This window comes from Haliotis rubra, unplaced genomic scaffold (genome assembly GCF_003918875.1).
Source record: "Haliotis rubra isolate DU_JTF1 unplaced genomic scaffold, ASM391887v1 Scf436, whole genome shotgun sequence".
Taxonomy (NCBI): Eukaryota; Metazoa; Mollusca; class Gastropoda; order Lepetellida; family Haliotidae; genus Haliotis; species Haliotis rubra.
Window position 1 is genome coordinate 226,929 of NW_025767120.1, and position 27,966 is coordinate 254,894.

Below are 27,966 nucleotides of genomic sequence, written 5' to 3' on the forward strand. Positions count from 1 at the left end.
ATCCCCAGTCCATTTTCCTCTGCCATAAATATGCACCACTCTGAATTTATCATGTCCAGTGTGCGAAATAGTTTTTCAAATTTTGCTAGCCAGTCAGGCTAACTATGTCTGAAACTTACAAGCCCACAAACTAATTCACTAGCCCAAAATTTGGATGTAGAAACTAAACAAAAGATTACAGACATAGACGAGAATAAAATATTGTCGGCATGACACAGGTTTCATCATTAAGCTGCTAATATGATGTACATTTTTTATCAGGCCATAATCTTGCATTTGAGAGAGTGATATTATTACAAAATGACCCCATGAAAATTCACTAGCCAGTCGGGCCAGTGACTGTGAAGATTTACTGGCCTGACTGGATTTTTACTAGCCACAGGCTAGCGGGCCAGTGGCTATTTCGCACACTGATCATGTCTACAAAAGACATACACAATTCCTATACCTAATTACGGTTGGTCGTTTACTTTTATCACTGCCTGCTGTCTGTATACTACAGCCCTAAAATATTAAATTTATTTCACTGTTTTAAGGTTTGTGTTTGCAAATCCATGATCATTCAGGGGAAAACATGAATTATACTTAAGCATAGATTAGCCACAGAAAGTGTGTCGGATTCTTTTGTATATTTTCTATGTATTTGACACATCCCTACCTTATTTCTTCATGAGGAATCCTGGGGGGCTGGCCGTTCATCATGCATATTTGGGGTTTCATATGTTCAGCTATTTACACTAGTGATATTTTATACCACCAACACTACCAGAATATCAGCCCTTATTTGCCTTCATCAGCTTCAGACTTTCTGACGGGTTCCCATAGGGAGGGGTGTGGTATGATGTTTGTTATGTGGTCATGGGATTTTTATCATCCACACCTCTGATGAATCATGCATTTAAAAGCAATCCTATCCAATTCTTTTTAAAACATTGTCATAGTGTTTAAGGTGACATTAACTGCAATGGCTTTAGTACCATTTTAAGTAGACTTTAGTTGATCTGTATAAAATGGAGTGTTGATAACTGAGCTGACTAGACAACAGAATTTGTTTAGACTACCAACTGCCATGTGTATGTATTTGTAGAATTCCTGCTGATATTTTAACGTAGTTGTTGTGTATGACCACTGTTGAACATGTATGTTTCACAGTGAAATCTGTATAATGTGTCATGCTACCTTTACAGCTCAACTCCGTCTTGTATGCGACTTTCCATTCAAACTTAAATGCTATTATCTCCATGTTTTCATGCATCAGAAATAAATCTGTTATTATCTCACCTTGTGTTCTTTATCTGCACTTGAACACATGTCAAGTCAACTAAAGTAAATTGTTATAACCACTGAATAATTATCATGATTGGTCCATTGTTTATCATTCATTATGTAGAAAATTATTAGTATATTTGAAGCCTCTCTTGCTTTGTCCGGGTGAGGTTTGTATGGATGAAGCAATCCTGATGAGACTTCAAACTTAACTCACTCACTCTAAGTGAGATATGGCTGCTATAGAAAATGTAGATTTACTCACAAACACACTTCTACTTGCAGGAAACACTATGGATTCTGGGTCTTGTGAAATCTTTCATAAGAATTACCAAGAACTGATAAACAAAGCAGTTAGAAATATGAGTGCCATAGTGCTTAAATTTTTTATTCCTAATGAGAAAATGCTTCATAATGACTGGTAACAAGAATATACATGTATTTCCAAACTGGTTTATTTAGAACCGAAAATAACTTCACAGCACTGTTTCCTGGAACATGATACAGCAAGCACATGATGAGTGAAGTGAAGGGTATTTAAACATGAAGATCTTGATTAAATGCATGTTAGATAAATGAGACTGCTTGAACTAAGGTATTTGCAATGTACCTCCTTGGTGAGAACATTAACAGGAGGTTATGCTTGATACCCTGCAGCTAATTTCATATTTAGATCTAGAAATAGTTAGTGCCACAAGAGACATTTCTCAGAGTCATAAGCAAAGCATTGACATGTTACAAACCTTAACCACAGACTTCAAACAAATAGACTAACAATGAGCTTAGCGGGCCAAACTAGGCCTAGACATTGTAATAAGTGTCTTGTAAGAATCTTAGATATTATCCCTGGATAAGTGAGATACTGCTAGTTTGCTAAATGTTATGGCACTGAAGTCAGAAAATGAACAAGGTTGGTGTTAGAATGGCTAGAATGAAGCCATTTAGACAGAGTTCCATTCAAATTAACATGCTGGCAATGCTGGTTGTCAAAATGTTAAATATGCAGGAAAATACAGCAATTCTAACACAACAATGCAATGTTAGCCTTTATAAGGTTTACTTTCTTTTTCAGACAGGAAAAAAAAAAACCCAGAAGAAGCATAACATCATTTCCTCTCACATATACTTTAAAAAAACCAAAACCATCCATCTGAAGGGGAAGAATAAAACTAAAGTTCAATACAGGATGTGTAAAGACGATTATCTTTATAGTTTGTGCTTCATAATATAACCATGAAAGTCTGTAAAAACCTACTGTCAACTACCCTGTGATGAGATGTAAATAATACCCTTTTCTACCTAATAGTAAGACATTTTTCTAAAGCTCATCTTTCTTTCCCTTCTTTTTAGCCTTATCCTTCTTTTCATCTTTAGTCTTGGGCTTTCTGGAATCAGAGCTCTTCTTGTCCTTTTCTGATTTACCATCTTGAGGTTTGGATTGTCTTCCCTTGTTCTTCCCACTTCCTGCTGTTGGTTTTCCTGGCCTTGGCTCAGACTTTGGCTTCTGGACCACATCTTCATCATCTGCCAGTATCTCCTCGACAACTGAGTCATCCACAACCTGGTAGGTCTCAGTGTCTGAAAATTCATCAGCTCCATCTTCTCCATCAGAAGATTTTTCTGTAAACACATAACATCATATCCTCAATGCTACCTGCTACTTATAATAGCATGTATGTAAGTATCTATGAAGTTAGTGAGTCCAATCTACTTAGATGTAATTAAAACAAGAGTGAATGAGTGAGTTTAGTTTTACGCCGCTTTCAGCAATATTCCAGCAATATCACGGCAGGGGACACCAGAAATGGGCTTCACACATTGTACCCATGTGGGGAATCGAACCCAGGTCTTCGGCGTGACGAGACAACGCCTTAACCACTAGGCTATCCCACCGCCCCATTAAAACAAGAACTCCATAAATCATCTCAGAACTCAAGAAGACTCCTGCGATAACTTTTGGACAACAATTTCATGTGAAGTGATTACATGATTTGATATAGTCATTCAAGAAAGATCTTTGTCTTAAATTCTCTCACTCTTTCCTTGTTGTGCCTTTATTTTAGCCTTAGCTTCTTCTCGAGCTGTTTTGTGACTGTCTTGGCTGGGCAGGTTCCCTGTGGGAACAAATGGTTGAGATCCTTCTGAAAATGAATCACACAGATGATGTAATTGCGAATCCAAATATCACAGGAATAATAAAATCAGGTTCATGTTTTATCCCGTCCCAATATATGACATTAAATTGACACTAAGGGATTCATCCACACCTGTTCAGAGGGAGATATTTTGCACCAAGTCTGTCACAACTGTTTGTAAAAATTCTCAAATGAGGAAAAGAAATTTAGCTAAACCTGTAGAGGTTTCCAATTCTTTGAAGACAATCATCCTTGGGGTACATATATGCATTTTCTGCGGCTGAAAATGTCATGTGACAGTTATATCAATGTTTTAATAAAAATATTGTACAACGAATAAAAATCTTTTTTTTATTTATTATACAGCCCCCACCACGTGGAGTTACCCCCCTGCTACGCATGCGCAGCCAAACAGGTAAGCCCCTAGGCCAGTATCATCATTCCTTCTGCTGAATAAATCAGTGAACAGAATTGCGGGGAGGTGGGTGGCCCTACCCCAAGGACGATTCTCTTCAAAGAATTGGAAACCTCTACAGGTTTAGCTCATTCTTTTTCATAGAGATCATCCTTGGGGTACATATATGCATTAACTCAGACTCCCAAAGACCGGAGGCTAGGGAGGAGGGAATTCTGTCAAAGTACACATTAATAGCGAATGTTAGGAAGAAAGTAACAGATGCCACAACACTCACCTGTAGCGGTAGAGCGTATCTCTTCAATGGGCAGTGCAGATGCAAAAGCCTTTGACGTGGCCACTGCCCTGACCGAGTGAGTCTTCAACTCCTCAGGGGGAGGCTTGCCCTTAGCCTGATAAGCACTACAAATGACCGATACAAGCCAGGGTCTGTTTGCTAGCGGCATTCCAGCCTTCCCGCCACCGTAACAGCAGAACAGACGGTAAGTATCCGGGAGGTGAATACTGACACGATCTGGATGGAACACAGTCAGTACCGGGTCTGCCGACATAGCATATAAGTTGCCAACCCTTCGCCCAGATGTTACCGCCACCAGAAACACGGCCTTCCATGTTAACAGCCGAATGGAAATAGCCGATAGACGTGAGAACGTAGGACTGGACAACCAATCTAGCACGATTGACAAATCCCAAGGTGGGCTGGTTCGCCTGACAGCAGGTCTAACCCGATCCACGCCAGCTAAAAAGCGCTGCATAAGAGGGTGCTGCCCCAGAAGAGCACCATCGACAGGGGTGTGGAAAGTGGAAATAGCGGTGGAGTAGCCACGAATGGTCGAAGCCGCCAAGCCTTCTTCCAAACGAGCTTGCAAAAACTCCAATATTCGGACTAAATCCGCAGAAAAGGGATCTGCAATCCCCCTATCTGAACACCAGCGCGCATAGCGGGACCAACTATCCTCATATTGAATGTTTGTCGAATCCCGCCTCGAAGCCAGAATTGTCTGCAAATGCTGCAGGAATTCCACATGCTTCGAGGCCAGACCTGACAGAGGCCAACCCACCCACTGAATCCTTGGATTGGGGTATGGCACGCCGTTCTGAGTGAGAATGTCCGGACGCAAAGGTAATAGAACAGGAGGCTGAGCCAGAATCCTGAGAATTACCGGAAATCAGCTCTGTGACGGCCATAGCGGTGCCAGTAGCACAAGTAGCCAAACTGGCTGGGTGGACAGCTGGGAGAGGACCCGGGGAATGAGTGGTAGAGGTGGAAATGCCCACAGCACCTTGCCCGTCCAATCCAGCAGGAAGGCGTCGGAAGCCAACGCCCTCTAATCCGGTATTCAAGAGCAGAACACGGGTATCTGATTCGTCCCGCCGGACGCAAACAGATCCACCTGGAACGATCCGTACAACTGGGAGATAACTCCGAATATCTGCCAGTCGAGCATCCACTCTTGCGGGGCCAGGATCCGTCGAGAGAGAGCGTCAGCGTCTCCCCGGGAGATAGACAGGAATCACCTGACAGTTGCACCAGAGGAGAAATTCCCACGTCTCTCGAAGGAGCGCTAGGGACACAGTGCTGCCTTGCTTCAGGATGTACGTCATGGCCATACGGTTGTCCAACTGAAGACGAACCACCTGGCCCTGTACATGCTCCCGGAAGCGCTCGAAAACCAACCGCACAGCTCTGTTCTAAGACATTGATGTGAAGGCGGGCCTCAGCTTCAGACCAGAGTCTGGACACCGACAGACTGCCAAGAACACCCCCCAGCCCATGAGGGACGCATCTGTTTGAACTGTAAGAGCTGGCGTCGGGATTTCCAAACGGACCTCCTTGGAGAGATTCCCAGCATTGGTCCACCACTGAAGGTGAGGAGACAACCACCCGGGGACTGTGAGACACTTCTCCAGATCCTCCGAGTGAGCCCACAGACTCGCCAAAGCTTGCTGTATAGGGCGCATCCTCAACCGCGCCCGCACCCGCCATATGACCCAGTAGACGAAGCCAAGTCTGTGCTGGTGCCTGGGGCTGGGAGAGGAACGAAGACACCATCTCCCGTACTCTGGTGACCCAGTCGGGCGACAAAGAGACAAGACCCTGTTGAGTTGTGAACTGCGCCCCGAGAAAAAACAAGTCCTGGGTGGGTACCAGGTCGGATTTCTTGAGGTTTATGATCCACCCCAGTCAAACTAGAATGTCTATCACCGTGTGGGTAGAATCTAGGCTCGCTGGCTGAGTTAGAGCGCTGAGTAACCAGTCGTCTAGGTAAGGGTAATAATGCCTTCCTTGCGACCATGCGAGGGTAGCCGACACTAACATGAGCTTGGTGAACACCCTGGGGGCAGTGGATATGCTGAAGGGGAGCACACAGTAGTTGAAGTCTCAGACATTCTTCCTACAAGGAAGTAAATCAGCTAGTAACTCTTGGGTAAACACGTGTGAACAATAGAGTGACAACAGAAGGAATGATGATACGGGCCTAGGTGCTTACCTGGTTGGCTGCGCATGCGTAGCAGGGAGGTAACTCCACGTGGTGGGGGCCGTATAATAAATGAAAAAGATTTTTATTTATTGTACAATATTTTTTATTAAAACATTGATACAACTGTCACATGACATTTTCAGCCGCAGAAAATGCATATATGTACCCCAAGGATGATCTCTATGAAAAAGAATCCTATTTCATGTTAATATACTCACAACCTATGTGATAGCTCAGTTGAGGTCACTTCACTTATAACATGACCAGCCACCATATCGCAGGAATATTGCAGAGTGCTGCGTAAAACTAAACTCACTCACTCACTATAACATGACCATAAGAGAGGAAGAGGCTTTAATGCTAAATATTTTTCATTTTTGCATTGAATGAAATACTAAAATACGATAATAAAATCCATCTGAAATTAAGAACATCTAGAGCAGTCTGGAAATGTATGCCTCACTTCAATAAATTGAAAAACATTATAATATTATATCACAGCCAATAGCATATAGTTTGTAATCAAAGTGCTGTGGAAGTCACACTACATGTTCCAACATTGTAAACATAAATCTGTGCTTAAATTATATAATTGTCAACTACCGATATTTGACCTTAATGCATCTAAAGTTTCAAACATGCCTTCTGGATCGCCAATAAACAAAAGCAGGATTCTCATATTGATCAGATCATATTCAGTACCTGTGATTCTGTTCTTGGTCATTCTCTTATACTCTAACCAGAAAAATACCAAAAACAGCAGAAGACCTTGCATACCTATTTCTGCCTGTCGACTCTCTAACTTCTTCTTGAAGTCAGGCACTTTGCCTGAGACAGACAGCTCAGACATACTTTCCTGGATGACATCTTCCAGCACCTTCAGGTAGTTGTTGATGTAGTTCTCAACTGCCTCTTTTGGGTCCTCCCCTGGCTTCATCTTCAAAAGAAATCACACATGTAGCCTCTAATGGGACCTCCCCTGGCTTCATCTTCAAAACAAATAACACATGTAGCCTCTAATGGGACCTCCCCTGGCTTCATCTTCGAAAGAAATCACACATGTAGCCTCTAATGGGACCTCCCCTGGCTTCATCTTCAAAACAAATAACACATGTAGCCTCTAATGGGACCTCCCCTGGCTTCATCTTCAAAACAAATCATATGTAGCCTCTAATGGGACCTCCCCTGGCTTCATCTTCAAAACAAATCATATGTAGCCTCTAATGGGACCTCCCCTGGCTTCATCTTCAAAACAAATCATATGTAGCCTCTAATGGGACCTCCCCTGGCTTCATCTTCAAAACAAATTATATGTAGCCTCTAATGGGACCTCCCCTGGCTTCATCTTCAAAACAAATCACATATGTAGCCTCTAACGGGTCCTCTAATGGGCCAACAATCCATGTCATTGTACCATACTGGGTATGCTATTATTCAACAATCCCTGAATACAAGAACTTACTATTGGTATACTATCAGGAGACAGAGGTGCTGTGATATCGTCTCTGGCAGCCTGTGATGCTGCAGCCTGGTTTTCCTTAAGCTCCAGTTGCTGATCTTTCATCACATCCTCATAATCTGCGATTCGATCCTCCAGGTGACCGCGCATTTTATCCATACGCTGCAAAAACCGACATCATTCATTCACATATAACATCAAAATGTAATTTTCTGACTAAAATTGATATTTTATACTTATCCTGACTCATGCTAAATGCTTGTCTCCTTCTCCTTGTGAATGATAGTGGAACACTTGAAATCCCTTGAAGTTCCCTTCTAAAAAGCGGACGTAAAATCACTACTCACCCAGGAGTTGCCTCCCTTGCCCCTTTGGTGCCCTTTTGGTCACCTGACCGAAGGCTGACCTCATGAGTCAGGATAAGTATAAAATATCAATTTTAGTCAGAAAATTACATATTTTTCCTTATCCTGACTCATGCTAAATGCTTGCAGAATCAGTCGGAATCGGTGGTGGGTCAGGCCACTTCTGGATTTTTCTCAGCGCCTTTGTGGAACCGTTAGTTGTTGTGCTACAACAAGTGGCCCAAACTGGTGAATGCCTGAGACGTCTTCGGTGGCAATGTCTCTGAGGTAGTGGTTGGCAAACACCGTGTCCGATTTCCAAAAGTAGCCCTCCATTATTGTTGTAATCGAGCAGTTTCCATGCAGAGCAAGTGTAGATGCCAGTGCTCTGACTTAGTGGGGATTGGAGGCTCATGGAGGCTCAAGTCCTGCTGCTTTGTTGGCCCTTAGTATAACGGCTCTCATCCATATCGATATCATTATCCGTGAGACTTCCGTGGGCGTCTCAGTAGATAAGGGGATGAATAGGCGTTTGAATTTTTGTCTCCTTGTTTTTGTCCTTTGTAGGTAGACTTTTAGTGCTCTGACAGGGCATAAGGATAGATCCTGTGTATCCTGTGGCCCAAGGACTGTAGAGAGTGCTGGGATGTGAAACTGTCTGTCAGGCTGGCCGGGCAGTAGGTTCTTGGCAATAAAATTCCATCTCAGTCCTAGATGTACGATGTCACAATGTCTTGATTCAAATCATGTTCGGTCGAAGTCCAGAGCATGTATTTCTGACATCCGTGCTGCTGTTGCTAGGGCGATCAGGAACAGCATTTTCTGTGTCAGTAGTTCAAAGGATGTCCGTTCTAGAGGCCCGTAGGTGTCACTTGGTGAACCGCTCACTCCAGGTGCACGATGACAATAATCCTTGTCTCCTCAGTAGAGTCAGGTCCGCTGATGTGGATGCTAGATGCTCAGACATAAATTGGTGGCCCTTTTTCTGGGTCAGTAGTGCAGAATATATCATCCGGTCCTCTTCGTCGGTGGAGTTCTTGAACTTCGAGATGAGTGTTTCATTGATCGCCCTAGATCTGGCTTGTCCGAAGGAGGTACGTCTGGTAGTCGTATACAGTTGTGCTAACTTCTTGTCGTCTATCTTGTCATTCCTAAAGTGGGAATTGTTGATGATTTGTAGTCCTCATCAATCTCTGGTGCCTTCAGGAAGGGTTCCATGTGATGTAAGGGGAATTTCCTGGCGTTGAACGTCGGGATATGGTGGTTCTGGAACTTGGTAGCCTTATCAAAGGCGGAGCTGAGGCTGTCAGGTACTTGGGAGATCGGGTTGATAGGTGGAAAGGTGAGTGTGTCGAAATCATCGTTGGACATCTTATATGTAAATGCTTCGTCTGTGTCCTTGGAAGGTGATGCTAGGTCCAGGCCATTAGCAATCCATGAGGTTAGTTCTGTATCGGAGAATATGACTTCCTCTGATTTAGACATCTCCCGCTCTGACGATCCACGCTACGTAAGTCTCTGTGTGAAGATCTGTATGACGAACTGCGCACAGGTGAACGATCCCGATGTGATCGTGTATCCTTCCTGGAGTCTTGAGATGTTTCTCTAGGCCTTCGTGAAGGTTGATTCTTAGATGTAGTCTCTCCTCTGTAAGATGTGGAGTGTCTGCGCGCAGGTTCCTGATGTGCGTCTGAGTCCGATGGTGATGAAGACCTGTATCTACGACGTCTGTAGGGTTCGGGAGAACGCTTCGATCTGCTTCTGCGTTGAGACTCCTTGGTGGTTCCTTCAGGGACGTTTAAGGCTGAGCTTGCATTGGTAGTGCTGTCTAGGCTCCTAACTTCAGATGGGGAAGATCGTCGGGTGCGTGAGCCTTCACACAGGCTTCCCTCTTCTTCCAAGTGCGTTGGAGAGACTGCTGAATCTTCACGCAGGCTATAATCCGTTTGAGTCAGAAATGGACCGATGAATTGCAAATTTTATCATTGTACAAAATTGCCACATAAATATAAATAGGACACATGTTTATCATTTACTAATACCCAACAGTTTTCTTATATTTAAAATTTTCTGGACTCCACCAAAAAAGTTGTTTAAGAAATTATCATCATTGAAAACTCAAAAGTTGTTATCTGTCGCGGCCGGCTGAAACCACAGAAACGGAACAGCCAGTCATGGCGGGGGACATCTCAAAATCTATTCCGGGAGACCTGTGTCATAGTCACGACTTAAAGGGATGACAAGTGGTGCCACAGTTGCCTGTTGTAAGCCATCCCGAGACCAGTAACCGTGTTCAATGACGTTAGCTACCTTGTTGACACAGTTTTGCCAAGTTTCAGTCGTGATTTTGTTAAGGGATTCCTTAACCAAAACCTCTACGTCACGTAATCTAAAAGTTGTGTTTGATCTGGCAACATCTCCTTTGACAATACCCCATATCATTTCAATGGGGTTAAGGTCACAGTGATAGGGTGGAAGTCGCAGAATATCGTGACCCTTACTTTTTATGTAACTGTCAACTTTGTAGAAAGGTTTACCTTTGTGGGTTTTTATCATCTCATATAGCTGAGTCTTCGTTGCCTTTGAAGGCCGTGCGATCTGAAATTTGTCGAGCCATGATATCATATCACCTTTTCGACTGTTCGATGTCGGGGCTTTACTGTCGGGGTCCTGCATGCTGTGGTATGGGGCATTGTCCATTACGATAAAAGACTTCTCTGGTAGAGCTGGTACCAACTTGTTTTTAACCCAATCGAGGAAAACCACACCATTCATCTCGGAATGGTCGTCTCTGTTATCTGTGGACTTTGCCCTGAATACCAAGTCACAGCCTGGGAGAAAGCCTTTGCTGGAGCAACCAGCATGGATGCTCCAGCATGCGATTAGTCTCTATCCTTTCCCTAGAGGCAGCTTTCTACGTGACCCCTTATCACCCCCATCGGGTACCCACTGACTGCTGGCAGTGTGTGAGGCATTGACCCAGGTCTCGTCCAAGTACACTGGCTCGAACCCTTCCTTGCGCTTCTTCTTTATAACCCTGAGAAAATTATTTCTCAAACGAACAATATCAGGGCGTTCACAGAGTACTGACCTATTCTCCCCCCGATACCCGGAAGAGTGTAAGAGTCGCCAGAGTGTGTACTTTGATACTCTGAGGTTGTGTTCTTGCTTCAAATGCTTTTTAAAAAATTTCAGCGATATGTATTTGTTATCAGAATAGAGCTTGTTGATAGACTGCCTTACAAGGTTCTTTTGAAAGTTGTCCAAATGTTTTAATTTGTGTGATTTTGACATGACCCCAACCTGCTTCGCATCACCCTCACAATGTTTGTGTTCCAGAACATTTGTCAGTACCCTTGCTGATACTCCTAAAGATTTTGCTGCGCGCTTACGGAATTGATTAATGGCATAAAAAGGTTTGCCCCTTTCGGCTTCAGCACGGAAAAAATCATACACTTTAATCATCAACTGTTTCACGTCAGCATTCAACTTCATTTCACATCAGGCATGTGTATCCCGTGCACGACGAGATTGTGGCTGTTCCGTTTCTGCGGTTTCACCCCGCCGCGACAGATAACAACTTTTGCGTTTTCAATGATGATAGTTTCTTAAACAGCTTTTTTGGTGGAGTCCAGAAAAATTTCAAATATAAGAAAGCTGTTGGGTATTAGTAAATGATAAACATGTGTCCTATTTATATTTATGTGGCAATTTTGTACAATGATAAAATTTGCAATTCATTGGACCATTTCTGACTCAAACGGACTGTAGTAGTCATTGTAGTGGTCTTTGTAGCAGCTTTCTCCTGTGCGAAGCGACGTTCCATCATTGACATTATCTGGTCTGTAAACTGTTGCATGAACAGTCCTGGGTTGAAGTTCTGTGATGTCTGAAGAGACTGCTGCAGGGATAATGATGCTTCTGACAACGATGAGGCGTCTTCTAAGGTACGCTGCACTTGTGAAGAGTTGACGCTGCTGTTGTCTCTTGTACCTGATGTCTGCGTTGATGTTATTAGCTCCAGGGTTCATCACTGGCACAGCGACCTGCCCCGTAAAACGCTCGGCAATTCACTGGAATTATGAACATCGGCAGCAGTAGTTAACACACAGTTATCAGCGCAATCACTCAATTTAGACATGACTTGTGAATACCTTCTTACCCAGTCCTTTGCACGTCTATGAATGGAAAAAAGGTAGTTACTTAATTCAGAAGTGGTTACATCCAGACAATGTTTACAGCGAGAGCTGAAAGAACATGAAGTAGTGCAATCAGGACATAATAGATGTGGGTCAGCCGCAGACAGTCGGTACCTACAACGAACACAAGTTTTCATCAATTGTAAACACGATGAAAAAACATGTCAAACAATGTATAATTTAGATCAAATTTCAAACCATATAGTAGAATCCAATCCTAAAACCGTATTCAGCAATAATTTTGATGTAAGGTCCAAAATAGAAAAGACTATGTGCCATAGGGACCCAGGTGCTCTCACAACCGTCCTTAAGGGCGAAGAAGGAGAGAGTGACAAGGCATGGTCGGTCAGGTGACCAAAGGGGCACTAAAGGGGCAAGGGAGGCAACTCCTGGGTGAGTAGTGATTTTACGTCCGCTTTTGAGAAGGGAACTTCAAGGGATTTCAAGTGTTCCACTATCATTCGCAAGGAGAAAGAGACAAGCATTTAGCATGAGTCAGGATATGGAAAACTTTTTTTGGTTCACTGTAATTGCAGCATTCTGATTAGCTGAATTGGGCATGATTTATTGCATTCATTTCCCACAGCCGAAGAAACAAACTCCTTTGACCACTATGAAATGTTGAGGACCTGTATCATAGTGAATATCCATCGTCCAAACCACCTTTTATTTCTAACTCACATATTTGCAACTGTGTCTTCCCATTCCCAAGGAAACTAACAGCCTTCTTCTCCCTGACATATTTCCACTCTGTTGCAGTTTGTTGCACTTCTTTTATCCCTTCTAGCTTTGATTTATTAGCCCTGTGACCTTTGTTTGATGTTACTCTCTGTTGTCTCGCTACTGACACGTCAAATTATGTACTTACAATAAACAATCAACCTGACTCATGCTACAGTCATGTACATATTCCTATGCCCAGAAGGTTATCAATCTCATAATCTTTTTCTGGTCTGATTTTTACAAAGGTTTCCGATTAAGAAAATATATCGATATTCAAACTCTTTAATTCATACCTAAGATAACTGAAAAAAATACACAGTCAGTCCTTAAATGGTTTGTGACAAGAATGTCATATTCTGTCAAATAACTGCTGTTGGCATTGTACCCCCAGTATTCTATTCCTTTTTACTGAACTCAGATCAAAATCAGTGCCTGGTTGATATTGCTTGATTCAGAAACCTTACCTTATTTATCACATATTGGAAGAATCTGAGTTTCTAACAATGTTTTGTCTAATGTGAAACAAACTGCTTGTTATCTACACTACCATATGATTCATTCATTAATAATAACAGCGCTAAGTTTCAGTGTTTAACACCATACTTCATCTTTCAAGACTGACAAAATCACAGAGTTGCAATGAATGGTTGCTTACCTCAGGTGTCAGACTCTCCAAATCATCTATACTAAATTTGTGGTCCCTGGTAATGTCCAGCATATTAAACAGCTGCAACAAAGTCAAGAATGGCATGGTACAAAATCACATATTCTTTGTATGTTTTGAGGTACAAAATAATATGAAAGGAAACAACCATACATGCACTGCTGTCATAAGCATACCAGCTAACAGAACAACGCACATGCTGACATAACATGCACTGCTGTCATTAGCATACCAGCTAACAGAACAATGCACGTGCTGACATAACATGCACTGCTGTCATTAGCATACCAGCTAAGAGAACAACGCACGTGCTGATGCACTGCTGTCATTAGCATACCAGCTAACAGAACAACGCGCGTGCTGACATAACATGCACTGCTGTCATTAGCATACCAGCTAACAGAACAAGCGCGTGCTGACGCAACATGCACTGCTGCTGACAGCTAACATGCACTGCTGTGCTGACATTAGCATACCAGCTAAGCAGAAGCAACAGAACAACGCATGCTGACATAACATGCACTGCTGTCATTAGCATACCAGCTAACAGAACAACGCACATGCTGACATAACATGCACTGCTGTCATTAGCATACCAGCTAACAGAACAACGCACGTGCTGACATAACATGCACTGCTGTCATTAGCATACCAGCTAACAGAACAACGCACATGCTGACATAACATGCACTGCTGTCATTAGCATACCAGCTAACAGAACAACGCACATGCTGACATAACAAGCATACCAGCTAACAGAACAACGCACATGCTGACACTACAATTAGTGACACCATGTTGATCAGTACATCGATTTTGTATATGACACGCAGGAGGGTTGCTTTCTTTGTACATGAATTTTAGGGGCATCATTCACATTGCACATGCTTCTCCATAAAAATCATCATCACCACCCCCCTTGCCATAAATTTTGAACGGTCCCTAAATCATGACACTGCTAAGGGACACCAACTCTCTATTGTGAAGCTTAGAACCACTGAACCACCCCAGTCCTGCTGTTACAAGAACTAAACACATGATGGGGTCACTGATCATGTGCAACTAAACAAAGTAAAGGAAACTTAAACGTTCACAAAGGACAAAATGTTCAAGCCTATACGTGATACGACCATGTTAACACTTCGTAATGGTGTGTACATCAAAGACCTTAAGAGGCTGAAAATGTACTGACACTCAGAAAACTTTTTAGAAATATTGTTAAAATGAAGAAAATATTCCCAAAATTGGTGTCTCAAAATGTGGGAAAGTAAGATTTGACTAAGTGTTGCACTCATTTGGTGAATGTAAATCAACTGTACTGGTCTTGTAGTATATCCATTTGCAGCTGGCTCACCTCATGTGTTATTTCATCATATTCATCAGTCCAATTTGTCATGCCCTTGAACAGTTTCCCATCCTTGATTACGGCTGCTGCAAACGACCCATATGTGAGGCTGCTGTTGAGCACCAGGTAGGTTGAGAAGTAGTGGCTGCAACAGGAATAAGCTGCATACAAGGCTTTGTTCACTTTAATTTGCACATTGTTGCCCCATTTTGTCCACGCACAACACCACTGAATCTGTCACAGAGCCTGAACAACCAATCCAATGCAGTTATCACCTCTTGTAGGACCCAGGTCCACATGGTGTCTTCTTTAACAAAAAATGGAACCTAGAGCATTAAAAATCATGTTTTCTGGTTTCAATGGCCTCGCGTCCTAATCAACAAAGTAATCCAAGTTCTATGGTTGTCACAAGCATATCTTAAAATATGGGAGTTACTTTCATCTTAGCATTAAGACTGCTTTGTGGAGCGGGTAAAAGGTCCTGATAATATGCAGCAGTGAGTTTTTAATGTTTCAGAACTTATTCTTACAGAGCTATGTCCTTCCGAGCAGCAGTCCATGACTTCTGATCTGCAAACTGAGCCTTGGCGATGGTGGGTTCCAGTGCAAGAGCCATACACTCTGTTGTCTCCACATGCTTCACCTTGTGGTACCACAGGATGTCCACAGACTTGCTGCTCTCCTGCGAGTTCACCTGCCAGTACCTGCACACACAAAACACCTTTACATGAATACCAGAGAGGATGTCAATGCTAATGTAAAATGTTATAAACACTGTGCTAGAACAATTCAATCACATGAATAGCAGGGAGGATCCAAAAACTACACAACAATAGTGTAAGCACTGTGCAACAACAGTTCCTTCAAAGATTGAGCAATTATTATTTGGAATAGTGATTATATGAATGATAACCTTTGATCAGGTCTGTCCATGAGTTCTCTTCATGTGCAATAGCTAGTTATAAATATGTAATTTTCTGACTAAAATTGATATTTTATACTTATCCTGACTCATGCTAAATGCTTGTCTCCTTCTTCTTGCGAATGATAGTGGAACACTTGAAACCCTTGAAGTTCCCTTCTAAAAAGCGGACATAAAATCATCACTCACCCACAAGTAGTCTCCCTTGCCTCCTTTGGTGCCCTTTTTGGTCACCATGACCAGCTATGTTTGTCACTCTCTCCGTTTGTACGCCCCACACCGGATTTACAGGGAAATCCAGAGTGCCCTGAGAGGGGAGGTTGGGAGGGCTGACCTCATGAGTCAGGATAAGTATAAAATATCAATTTTAGTCAGAAAATTACATATTTTCCTTTTCCTGACTCCTGCTAAATGCTTGCAGAATCCTCGGAATCGGTGGTGGGTCAGGCCACTTCCTGTCACTGCTGTTTTACGTCCTGTATTACCCCCCATGGGAACTAATGACTGCACTGCTGATGATTCTGTTCTTCCAACTTCCATCTGATGAGACAAGAGGGGGGAGGGAGAGAGAGAGACAAGTACAGGGTCTATCACTCATGCTAGTCTGTCCTAGACTTGTGCATGGACTTTAACCATTTGCTCGCCAGAGCGTTGGTTTTCACAAGTCACGTGATAAAAGGGTGAGATTTTTCTCAGCGCCTTTGTGGAACCGTTAGTTGTTGTGCTACAACAAGTGGCCCAAACTGGTGAATGCCTTAGACGTCTTCGGTGGTAATGTCTCTGAGCTAATGGTTGGCAAACACTGTGTCCGATTTCCAAAAGCAGCCCTTATTCTTGTAATCGAGCAGTTTCCATGCAGAGCAAGTGTAGACGCCAAGGCTCTGACTTCATGGGGATTGGGAGGCTCGTGGAGGCTCAAGTCCCGCTGCTTTGTAGGCCCTTAGTATGACGGCTCTCATCCAAATTGATATCATTGTCCGTGAGACTTCCGTGGGCGTCTCAGTGCATAAGGGGATGAATAGGCGCTTGAATTTTTGTCTCCTTGTTTTTGTCCTTTGTATACTTTCAATGCTCTGACAGGGCATAAGGATAAATCCTGTGTATCCTGTGGCCCAAGGACTGTAGAAAGTGCTGGATGTGGAACTGTCTGTCAGGCTGGCCGGGCAGTTGGTTCTTGGCAATAAAATCCCATCTCAGTCCTAGATGTACGATGTCACAATATCTTGATTCAAATCATGTTTGTTCAAAGTCCAGAGCATGTATTTCTGACATCCGTGCTGCTGTTGCTAGGGCGATCAGAAACAGCGTTTTCTGTGTCAGTAGTTCAAAGGATGTCCGTTCTAGAGGCTCGTAGGCATCACTGGTGACATGTTGTAGAACTACGTTGAGATCCCAGGCAGGACGCTTGAATTTCTTTTGTTGGTCTTCCAACTTGAACGAGCGTAGTAGTGCCAGTATCACTGGTACTTCGGTCAGCTGGCACCCGTCTTCATGGTGATTACTGTGCTGAGCGCAGCCAGGTACGTTGAGAGTGTTGAACCTTTTAAGTGTCTCGTCTGTTGCAGATGACACAGGTATTCCGCCACTTGAGGATGGGTTGCTTTTACCGCTGTAAAGCCTTTCCTCGTTGCATACTGTTCAAATCTCTGCCAATTGTCGTCGTACGAGTTGCGAGTTGATCTGCGTAGAGCTAGTGTTACTGCTTTTGCTGCTCTGGCGGAGTTCCCTCTTGTCTTTAGGCAGGTTCGACCACTCTGGTAGTTTCAGGGTTGGACTTCCGAATTCTTGTATGAGGACGGGAAACCATACCCTCGCTGTCCAATAGGGTGTAACCAAATCAGTTGCAAGGTTGTCGTCTGCTTGATTTTCTGTAATACTTGTGGTAATAGTGCTGGAGGTGGAAACGCATAAGCGTTTAGTCCTTCCCATGAGATGCTTAAAGCATCTGTTGCCCATGCCTGAGGATCCGGAATCGGTGAGACGAATGTTGGTAGTTGTTTGTTAAACTTTGTTGCAAACAGGTCTATCAGCGGAGATCCTACTGTCTGTATGACGAACCGGAACACTACTGGATGTAACATCCACTCCGTCAGGGATGGTTGTAGTGGACAAGATAGGGCGTCTGCTATGACATTCTTTGCTCCTGGAATGTGGCATGCCTTCATGTAGATGTTCAGGTCGTCGACGATGCTGAACAGGAGAAAGCTGAGTTTTAGCAGACTTGTTGATCCTTGTTCGCTACTGTGAAGTTGTCCGTGTGGACTGTGAGCCTTGCATTCCTTAGTACGCTGGACCAGTGTTGTAAAGCGTTGATCACTGCTTTCATCTCCAACAGATTGATGTGCAGACTCTGATCCTGACTCGACCACTTCCCTGCTGCCACTTCGTTGTCAAGGTGAGCACCCCTTCCTTGTAGCGATGCATCTACGTAGAGATGAGTGTTGCAAACCGGCTCTGACAAAGAGCTTCCTCTGCAAACATTTGACTTCCGAGTCTACCATAAGAGGTATGGTTCCAGGCTGTCCGGTACAATCAGCGGATCCAGACTGTCAAGATGGGCATTCACAAATATTTGTAGTGGGCGCAGTTGTAGTCTCCCTCTGCGAGTCATGTCTTGAGCTGAGGTGAGTAGACCGAGCATGCTTTGCCAAGCATATAGTGTCAACGGAGAGGGCATTGCTTGAGATATCATATGTTGTATCTTGACCCAACGATCCTCTGGGACGTAAGCGGAGAGATGATCGGTTCTGGAATCATGGCTTGAAGCTTGTCTCATCAATCTTCCGGTAATATGTAATGAAGATGTTGTCACCAGAATCCGAACAATGTGCAGCAATGATGCATAATACGTTGTCAACAATCTATGATGTACTGGGACTGCTATCGATGTGAAGTCTATTTATAGTCGACTGGCTGCCGCGAGCAGAAACCGTTTAAAGCTTGTCGCTGCAAGTCCCCAGATGACCAATATTAAATCTGCTGACAGGGGAAGTCCTCTATGACCCGTGAAGATAGTCGAACCACCCTGTTCCCTGCTAACTGGACTGTAAATGGAGCCTTTCTCATGTTGAAAGAGTTGTTTACAACTGTAGACGACTTCCTGGCACGTGACTATTACCGAGTTCTGCGCATGGCGTTGTCTCTCATGGACCAATCAGATTTCAGATGTGACGTCACCGGTGTTGCAGGTAAATGTTCCTCATAGAATCTTGTGCAGTCGTTGATTTCTTCGTCAACACTCGGCCTTGTCCGTAACCTCTCTGTTCGGCTTGTGCCGGAGTTACACGAGTGAACAGGTGTCTAGATGGCTGAGTGGAACCGCGCGAAAACTTTGCCGTGTAGTACGGATGTAAGCAGACTGTTCCCTGTCTGTTGTGACTGTATTCTTCAACTTTATAATCTTTACTGCAGTCGTCATCTTATACAGATGTTCTGTAAAGTTGACCGTAGCCGATGTCTCGCTGAGGAACTGCGACAAAGCTGTTAACTGTCCCCTTGATATCTTGTAAGCCCATGTGATGAAAATTCATCTTCAGTGTTTCATCGGATGTTATCTGACATCATTAGTTCAGGTGTGCGTCTCTTCCTTCAGCCACGCATTGATCCAACAAAGCCAACATCTAGTTGTAGTGTCCAGCTGCGTTATCTTCTTATCTTCCATCTTGAAGATCTATTACGGGATTCACTGATGATCTTGTAATCTCAAACCCTGATGTATCATGAAGGGCTCCGTATGATGAAGGGGAAATCTGCTATTGTTGAACGGCGGGACATGCTGACTCTGATTATAATCCTACCCGTGAGTGCCTGCGCATAGGTTGATGAAGGTCCAAGTTGGAAGATCCGTATCTGCGCAGTAGGTAGAATCCTGGAGAAACGACAGGATCTACTTCTGTGTTAGAATCCTTCCTGCTGAGTCGCTGAAACTGCGTGGAGGCTCCATCATGGACTGCTAACGCTAAGCTGGCGTTCGTTGAATCCTCCAGGCTTCTAACTGCTGATACTTCTGACGGTAAAGATCTTCGCGAACATAACTGTTCGTGCAGGTCTTCATCCGAGAAAGCTTGTATGGCTAATATTCCTTCGCGCATGGCGACTGTCATCGGAGGGGTCTGCTATGCTGAGCTGACGTTAGTAGAGTTCTCCAGACTTCTAATTTCAGACGGTGAAGTTGGACATTTCCCTATCTGAAGATCCATAATGACGTGAGTCTCTGTATGTAGATCTGTATGTAGAGCTGCGTGCAGATGAACGGTCCCATTGTGACCATGTATTCCTCCTGGAGCCTCGAGATATCTCTCTAGGCCTTCGAGAAGGCTGATTGACGTAATCTCCCCTCTGTGAGATGTGGAGTGCCTGCGTGCAGGTTCCCGATGTGAGTCTAAGTCCAACGGTGATAACGATCCGTATCTACAACGTTTGTAGGGTTCGGGAGAACGCTTCGATCTGACTCTGTGTGGAGAATTCTTAGCGGCTCCTTCAGGGACGTCTAAGGCTGAGCTGACGCTGGTAGCGTTGTCCAGGCTCCTAACTTCAGACGGGGAAGATCGTCGGATGCGTGAGCCTTCACGCAGGCTTCCCTCTTCTTCCAAGTGCGTTGGAGAGGCTGCTGAATCTTCATGCAGGCTTGTAGTAATCGTAGTAGTCTTCGTAGCAGCTTTCTCCTGCGCGAAGCGACGTTCCATCATCGACATCATCTGGTCTGTAAACTGTTGCATAAACAGCCCTGGGTTGAAGTTCTGCAATGTCTGTTGTGACTGCTGCCGGGTTGATGATGCTTCTGAGTGAGTGAGTGAGTGAGTGAGTGAGTGAGTGAGTGAGTGAGTGAGTGAGTGAGTGAGTGAGTGAGTGAGTGAGTGAGTGAGTGAGTGAGTGAGTGAGTGAGTGAGTGAGTGAGTGAGTGAGTGAGTGAGTGAGTGAGTGAGTGAGTGAGTGAGTTTTGTTTTACGCCGCTTTTAGCAATATTCCAGCAATATCACGGCGGGGGACACCAGAAATGGGGTTCATACAATGTGCCCATGTGGGGATTCGAACCCGGGTCCTCTGCGTGACGAACCAACGCTTTAACCACTAGGCTACCCCACCACCCCTATGATGCTTCTGAGAACATTGAGGCCTCTTCTAAAGTACGCTGCACTTGTGAAGAGTTGACGCTGCTGCTATCTCTGGTACCCGATGTCTGCGTTTATAGAAGGTCTTCTGTCAATGTCTGCGCTGATAAAGTTGCCGATGTAGCTGTTGAAGCAGGCTTCGTTTTCTTGCTGACGACTGTGACTTCAGGTATGATGATGGGGGGATCATCATACATGTCTGCTTCTTCTGGAGGTACAATATCGGCAGTAAAGGATCTCGTCTTCTGCGTAGAGCTGTGAAGAGACTTTGACGAAGTCTTAGGAGCTGTAGACTTCTTCTTTTGCGCTGAAGAAGATCTCGTCTTCTTCGTCTGCGATGAGGACAGCTCTGTTGATGACGATCTCTACTTATTCGAGACGGAGTTCATCACTGGAACAGCGACCTGCCCTCGTAAAACGCTTCGGCAATTCACTGGAATTATGAACATCGGCAGCAGTACTTAACACACAGTTATCAGCGCAATCACTTCGATTTAGACATGACTTGTGAATACCTTCATACCCAGTCCTTTGCACGTCTATGAAGAGAAAAAAGCTAGTTACTAAATTCAAAGTAGTTAGTCTCTGACAATGTTTACAGCAATAGCTGGAAGAACATGTAGTTGTGCAATCAGGACATAATATATGCGGGTCAGCCACAGACAGCCGGTACCTACAATGAATACAAGTTTTCATCAATTGTAAACCAGATGAAAAACATGGCAAACAACGTATAATTTAGACATAATATCAAAACATTTGATAATATACAATCCAAAAACTGTATACAGCTGCCATTTAGATGTAAAAGGTCCAAAATAGAAAAGGATATGTGCCGTATAGGGACCCAGGTGCTCTCACAACCGTCCTAAAGGGCGAAGAAGGAGAGAGCGACAAACATAGCTGGTCATGTGACCAAAAAGGGCGCCAAAGGAGGCAAGGGAGACTACTCATGGGTGAGTGATGATTTTACGTCCGCTTTTTAGAAGGGAACTTCAAGGGATTTCAAGTGTTCCACTATCATTCACAAGAAGAAGGAGACAAGCATTTGGCATGAGTCAGGATAAGGAAAAATTACAATATTTGTAGCCCTTTGACTGCTTTGTCATACAAGATCCTTTCCCCTTCTCTGGCCTTTTCAAGACATAAATAACATGATTGGTTTATTATGAAGAATTAACAATAAGCTGAGCCCTCGCTGAGGTCATTTGTGACAAACCAAACCAATCCATGGTATATTGCAACGTTAAGTTCATTGCCATGGAGCTCTTTCCATGGTGCAGCTTTGTGCATGTTCGGGAATGGGCAATATCAGCCACCCAAGAGACAAATATTAGTCAAATATCAAAGGAAGCATTCTCACCACTTGGGTGGGATGAAGATACAGTCTCCAGCAGAGAGGGATGCTTTGTGGTACTCCACTTCTCTCAGGGTTGGGTACTTGACATAATCCACTTGATTCACGTCAACTGACCCATACTCATCCGCATCTGTACAGCAGTGAAGTAAACCCTTACACAAATCGTGCTAACACATTATGTAAAGAAAACCCAGAGGCTTCTTTCTGCACCCATCACACATAAGTGTCTCTATTAAACCTTCTTGTAAGTCCACATTTTACATAAATTCAAAAGGTTGGTTGGTTGGTTTATTGTTAATGCCGCACTCAGCATGTTTCCAGCTATATGATGGTGGTCTGTAAATAATCGAGTCTTGACCAGACAATCCAGTGATCAACAGAATGAGCATCAATATATGCAATTGAGATACGATGACATGAGGTCAACCAAGTCAGAGAGCCTGACCATCCGATCCCATTAGTCGGATCTTATGGCAAGCATGGGTTACTGAAGACCAATTCTAACCCAGATCTTCACGGGTAAATTCCAAAGGGACATGAGAAAGAATCATGTCAAAAGGTTTTCTGTCCTCGAAAACTTCTAAATAATAAAAAACATGATTATGAAATCAAGCTCATAAGAAGTGATAACAATAACTTACCTTATTACCAAAGTCAAGCTGACTGACCAAGGTGATGTTCTGTTTTCCACTATAAACACAACGCATGGTGTCCAGGCTTCTCTGTACAATCGGAGTCTGCTGATCTTCACCAGCAATGAATAACACCTGTGTACAAGACAATAGCATAAACTTGTACTAAGCAGTGGATTCTTTCCTTGTAGTGTTAAAGGAACAAAAATACATCCTCATCAGGTGCATACTGAACACTGAAGACCTGTCCATACAACAAGTCAAAAGAAACCTTTATTTGACAATTCAATGATATTTTGTATATATAAGAAATCTATATTTTCTTCTCCTCATGTAATACAATAGATGAATTAGGGGTACTGTAATCATGGCAATATCTGTTACTTTTTAATGTGGAATTTGTGTAAGTTTAAATACATGATTTTACTCACATGATTTGACAGGTTTCTGATCACTGATTCGCACAACAATGGTAATGGCATTTTCACATTGTCCCTAAAACACAAAATGTTTTGCAATTCGTTTCTGAATCACACAGTAATTATCAAACAGCATTTTGAGTGGAATATGTTTGAATACTTCCCATTCAGTGAGAAACAGATGTATTAACATATTATGTTAAAGAAATGTATGTTAAGATAAATTACAGACAATGGCAGAAATCAAGATATAAAATACAAAGAAACTTAAAATACATTCCGCAGCATTAAGATGACAATACTAACCCAAGGAAAAAAGGAACTTCATCATTAAATACCAGCTTCTCTTTTCTGTACCTCTGGATGAACTCCTTAAAACTTATATTTGCTGCTGGGGTAAGAGGCATCCTATACGTGATCGCTTGAGGCAAACCAAGGAAGTAGCTGTCATTTTTCCAAAGTGCAAAAGCATCATCTGTAGTTGAAGCATTTCGCATAACTAAAGGTATGTATGGAGCAACATAGTCACTGAAAAGCACAGTTGCCTTGGGGAAGTTCTTGTAGATACCAACATTGCGGTATCTGCCCGTTGAACCGAAGTTCTTCAGATGACCTGGCCAATCAGCTGGGTTGTCTGTCAGAAGCACTCCATTAGGATTCCAACTATCATCCTCTTCAATTTCATCCAAGTCAGGCAATAGTTCTTCATCCTCCCCACTGGGAGCCTGTGTATTACAGAAAGATGCAGTAGTGACACACCAATACATTTATCCATTAGTTCCTTAATGTCCATTATCCCTGACAGAATCCGATCTTACTGGTACAAGTATGTATAATGTAGGAAATGCAAAACAATATAATAGTCACTATATATCATAATAAATTACAACATTTTGCAATGACAATACATGTCCTGAGAAAGAACAAGTTCTTGATGCATGTATTCATGCTAATCATGCCCAAACCATCCTCTCTATCTCCATTTCATACACCAAACTAACCCCGGTATGCATTCCATCTAACACCACTTTGTTGATATTGCCAAGACACCTTGAGGCTGGTTTGTAAATTGCATTCTGATTGGTATGTTAGACCTAATGGTATTGCCAATCAAATTGGCAAATGGAAATCAAGGGCGGGTAATTTGAGATTGCAAGAACCACAGGAATGTACCCGGAGGATACTGTAGGTTCACACCAATGCAGATGTGCCAAAACTGAATGGGGCTAACATCACAAATATGTTTATTTGCATCTTCCACAGCATAAAACAACAAGTAATATTTGTCAAGTGCACTACTCTTGCATCTTACCTGTCATCATTAAAATGAATCGGTCTGATTAAGTCCCAAAACTTACAAACAAGACATTCTCAACATACAGGTTATTATGAGCTGTACACAGAAGACCAAAAGAAATATTTCTTGTTACTAGACTTGTTCTTCAAACAAGAGGATAAAGTTGCATGTCATCACATGTACCAATCATTGTAATAATATTTTTAAATGTTATCATGTACATGAATTCAATACCTTGATTCAGCCTGAAAGGAGTATCCCTCAAAAGGAACAATCCTTTCATAGCAATATCCATTGATGTGTTAGTGCCAAAGTAACCTTGTCACAACCCAAATATAGGTTAATAAATTTAGGAGGTCCCTTAATTTTAATACTACACCAAACAACCTCAAGAAACCCAGGGTCCCCTTTATTTCTAACATTGATGCTGGTACCTTTTATACTTATCATTTTGGTGGATAACAGTTCACTTGGCTCATAAGTTGATAGTTTTTTTAATGGACAAGTAGGACAATTTATTCTGCAGATATGTACATAATCATTAATCATGTTAGTCATATGTGGATAATATTCCTGAAGCAAAATATCCAAAGTAGCATGAGAGATGATACTCTGTAATCTTCTGTAATACGTCAAAAGTTCTTATCACTCCATATGGGCTTATCTTATGCTTCTTATCTTCAACATGTTCAAAGGACAAATACTGATTCATTCAACAAACCCAAAGTCAATTTCTTACACCTTGTATCATTAATGAACATAAATACAGTTGAACACTGAGCTCGAGAAAATTTCAAAACATTGAGTTTAGAATTATCAGAATTCAAATAATGATTAAAATTAGAATTCATTTGATTGGAATTGCTGGGAAATGTTCAGAAAATTTGACATGGATTAATTTCAGGTCATTGGCATTTAATGCAAGAAATGTTTAAAGGTATTTAATAACTTTGGCAAATTAAAATGAGGTGAGGTGAGGTGAAGTGAAATTGGGTTTAACGTTGTCCTTGAGAATATTTTGCTCATATGACGACGTGCATGCGTGTGTGTGTGTATGTGCGGCTGCTTGTACTAGCCCAGACTGAAGCTGGTTTTATAGTGCTAGCTCACTGAGATACCATGCCGCAGTGACGCATGAATACCCCACTCAGACATAGTATACTGACTCCGAGCCAACCAGTCCTTGTTGTACCCATTAATGTCGAGAGCCAGGCAGGGACCAACAAGTACCATATTTTAACGTCTTTTGGTATGACGCGGTCGGGGATCTAACCCGCGACCTTCCGCTCTCCATGAGGACGCTCTAACCACTACACCACGGAGGCGGTCCAAATTAAAATGACAATAAGTAAGCACTATGTTATGATGTAATTGTATTCACCATGTTCACTTTCATTTTATATTGTGATATAGTGTCAAACTTTAACCTGTATTAACCTGTATTACATTTTCATGAATAAATCATATAGGCGGATCCAGAAATGTTGAAAGGGGGGGTTCAGGGGGTTCGAACCCCCTGAACCTCACCTTGGCTCCGCCATTGCAAAACATTAAGTTCAATGTGGTCTTTAGTCATTTTCAAAGGTGTGTGTGTGTGTGTATTTTCGAACCCCCTGAACCCCCCCTCTGGATCTGCCACTGCATCAGAGTAATACTCTGTAATCATGTCAGATACTATCAGACAACAACCTTAACTCATCTGTCTAACCCTAACCCTACTTTCCTATCATGTGCAGAAAATATGTTTAGTAGTACCGGTATAAGTAAATCTACAAAAAACTTCAATATATAAACAATAACCCTTGCACATACATTATGAGAGCACCTTGGGTTTTTTACGCTTTACTGGAACATCTCATAACAGTTAACACACTTCCTTCATCACAGAACTGTTTTAATTCTCATATTGACATCCATGGATCTGTATAAACATGATAAAGCAGCAAAGTATGAAATTGGTACTGTTGTAGTTGTCACTTAGATTATGAAAATAAAATATTTCAGTGGACAAGCAAACAGCCCTCTTGAACGGGTGCAGGCTAAAACGGAACCACAGCAAAACGGCACCTGGCGAAAACGGCACCATTTGGACATAACGGAACCTCGACTTGGCGAAAACGGCTACAAATCTTATGGCGAAAACGGCACAAACTAAAATCTTATGGGGAAAACTAGTTTGTTCTAAGATAATCGGATTGCAGATAATAAATACATCTACTATTATGTTGGAACTATCAAAATTTAAGAACAAGGATGTATTTTTATATTCAAGGATACGATGTGAAAACTACTTTATACGGTAACGGCGCATTGAATAACTCATTACAACAGTTCATTTCTAAAAGTAACCGCTTACAGTAATTATCAAATCAACGTATATATTCAATGTAAGGCAAGTTTTATATATTTGATTTTCTACGGCTGCTCATTTCGTTGCTAGGCATATCCAACACTATACCGAACATATTTATTATTCAATCATTTATCTGTTATTTTGTCACAGTATTTTTCTTTTGTTATGCCGTTTTAGCCCAGAAATCAGTAGCCGTTTTCGCCAATATGGTGCCGTTTTCGCCACACAAATTTGGTGCCGTTCTGCTGTGGTGCCGTTTTAGCTATAACCCCTCTTGAACCACAATCACCTTCAAGATTCATCCAACAGGTGCTTACTCCAATGATGATGGAGTAGCAAACAATATCAGGGAGAAATCAGCTGAATTTTGCCAGAACAAGGCTATGTGCCCAGCACAAGACCTCTATGGCAGACAGTGTCTGTCCAATGCAAATGTCCCATAACTGTGACTGATAAGAAATCCGAAATAGACAACGTGTTTCGTGTCTAAACCATATCACTGATCCAAGTTTATTTCCCGAATAACACGAAAGTCTTTTCTAAATTCTGTCTTGTCTAAATCTTCTTATGTGACAGTCACAACATGTGGATTGTTCTGAGATACAAAATGTATATCATTTAATGTCATGTTCATCAGACTACAATTTCAGCAAAACCAATGTATTTTTGTTGCGGTGGTGCAACTAGTCTACTGCAAGAAAAATCACCTGTGGTTCATCCTCTGCTAGCTTGTCATCTGCTGCGTTATCCGACGCCACAAGATATTGACATAGAAGAACAATGATTCCAAAGTACCAAACAGGTCGTGAGCAAGCCATTTGCTTTAGCAGGGCATAACG

The 27,966-nt window shown here is 42.6% G+C and overlaps 1 protein-coding gene across 1 annotated transcript; it reads right to left on the reverse strand.

Moving 5' to 3' along the window:
- Positions 1 to 1,703: 1,703 nt before the first annotated feature.
- On the reverse strand, positions 1,704 to 27,945 carry LOC124289225. Its single transcript, XM_046725828.1, has 11 exons — positions 27,835 to 27,945; positions 23,816 to 24,202; positions 23,068 to 23,193; positions 22,430 to 22,578; positions 15,564 to 15,737; positions 15,043 to 15,178; positions 13,680 to 13,751; positions 7,762 to 7,920; positions 7,077 to 7,236; positions 3,303 to 3,407; positions 1,704 to 2,886 (listed from the first exon to the last, which is right to left on the reverse strand). Exons 1-11 carry the CDS (start codon positions 27,943 to 27,945, stop codon positions 2,585 to 2,587), a joined length of 1,881 nt encoding a protein of 626 aa, XP_046581784.1. The 3' UTR covers positions 1,704 to 2,584.
- Between the last annotated feature and the right edge of the window lie 21 nt (positions 27,946 to 27,966).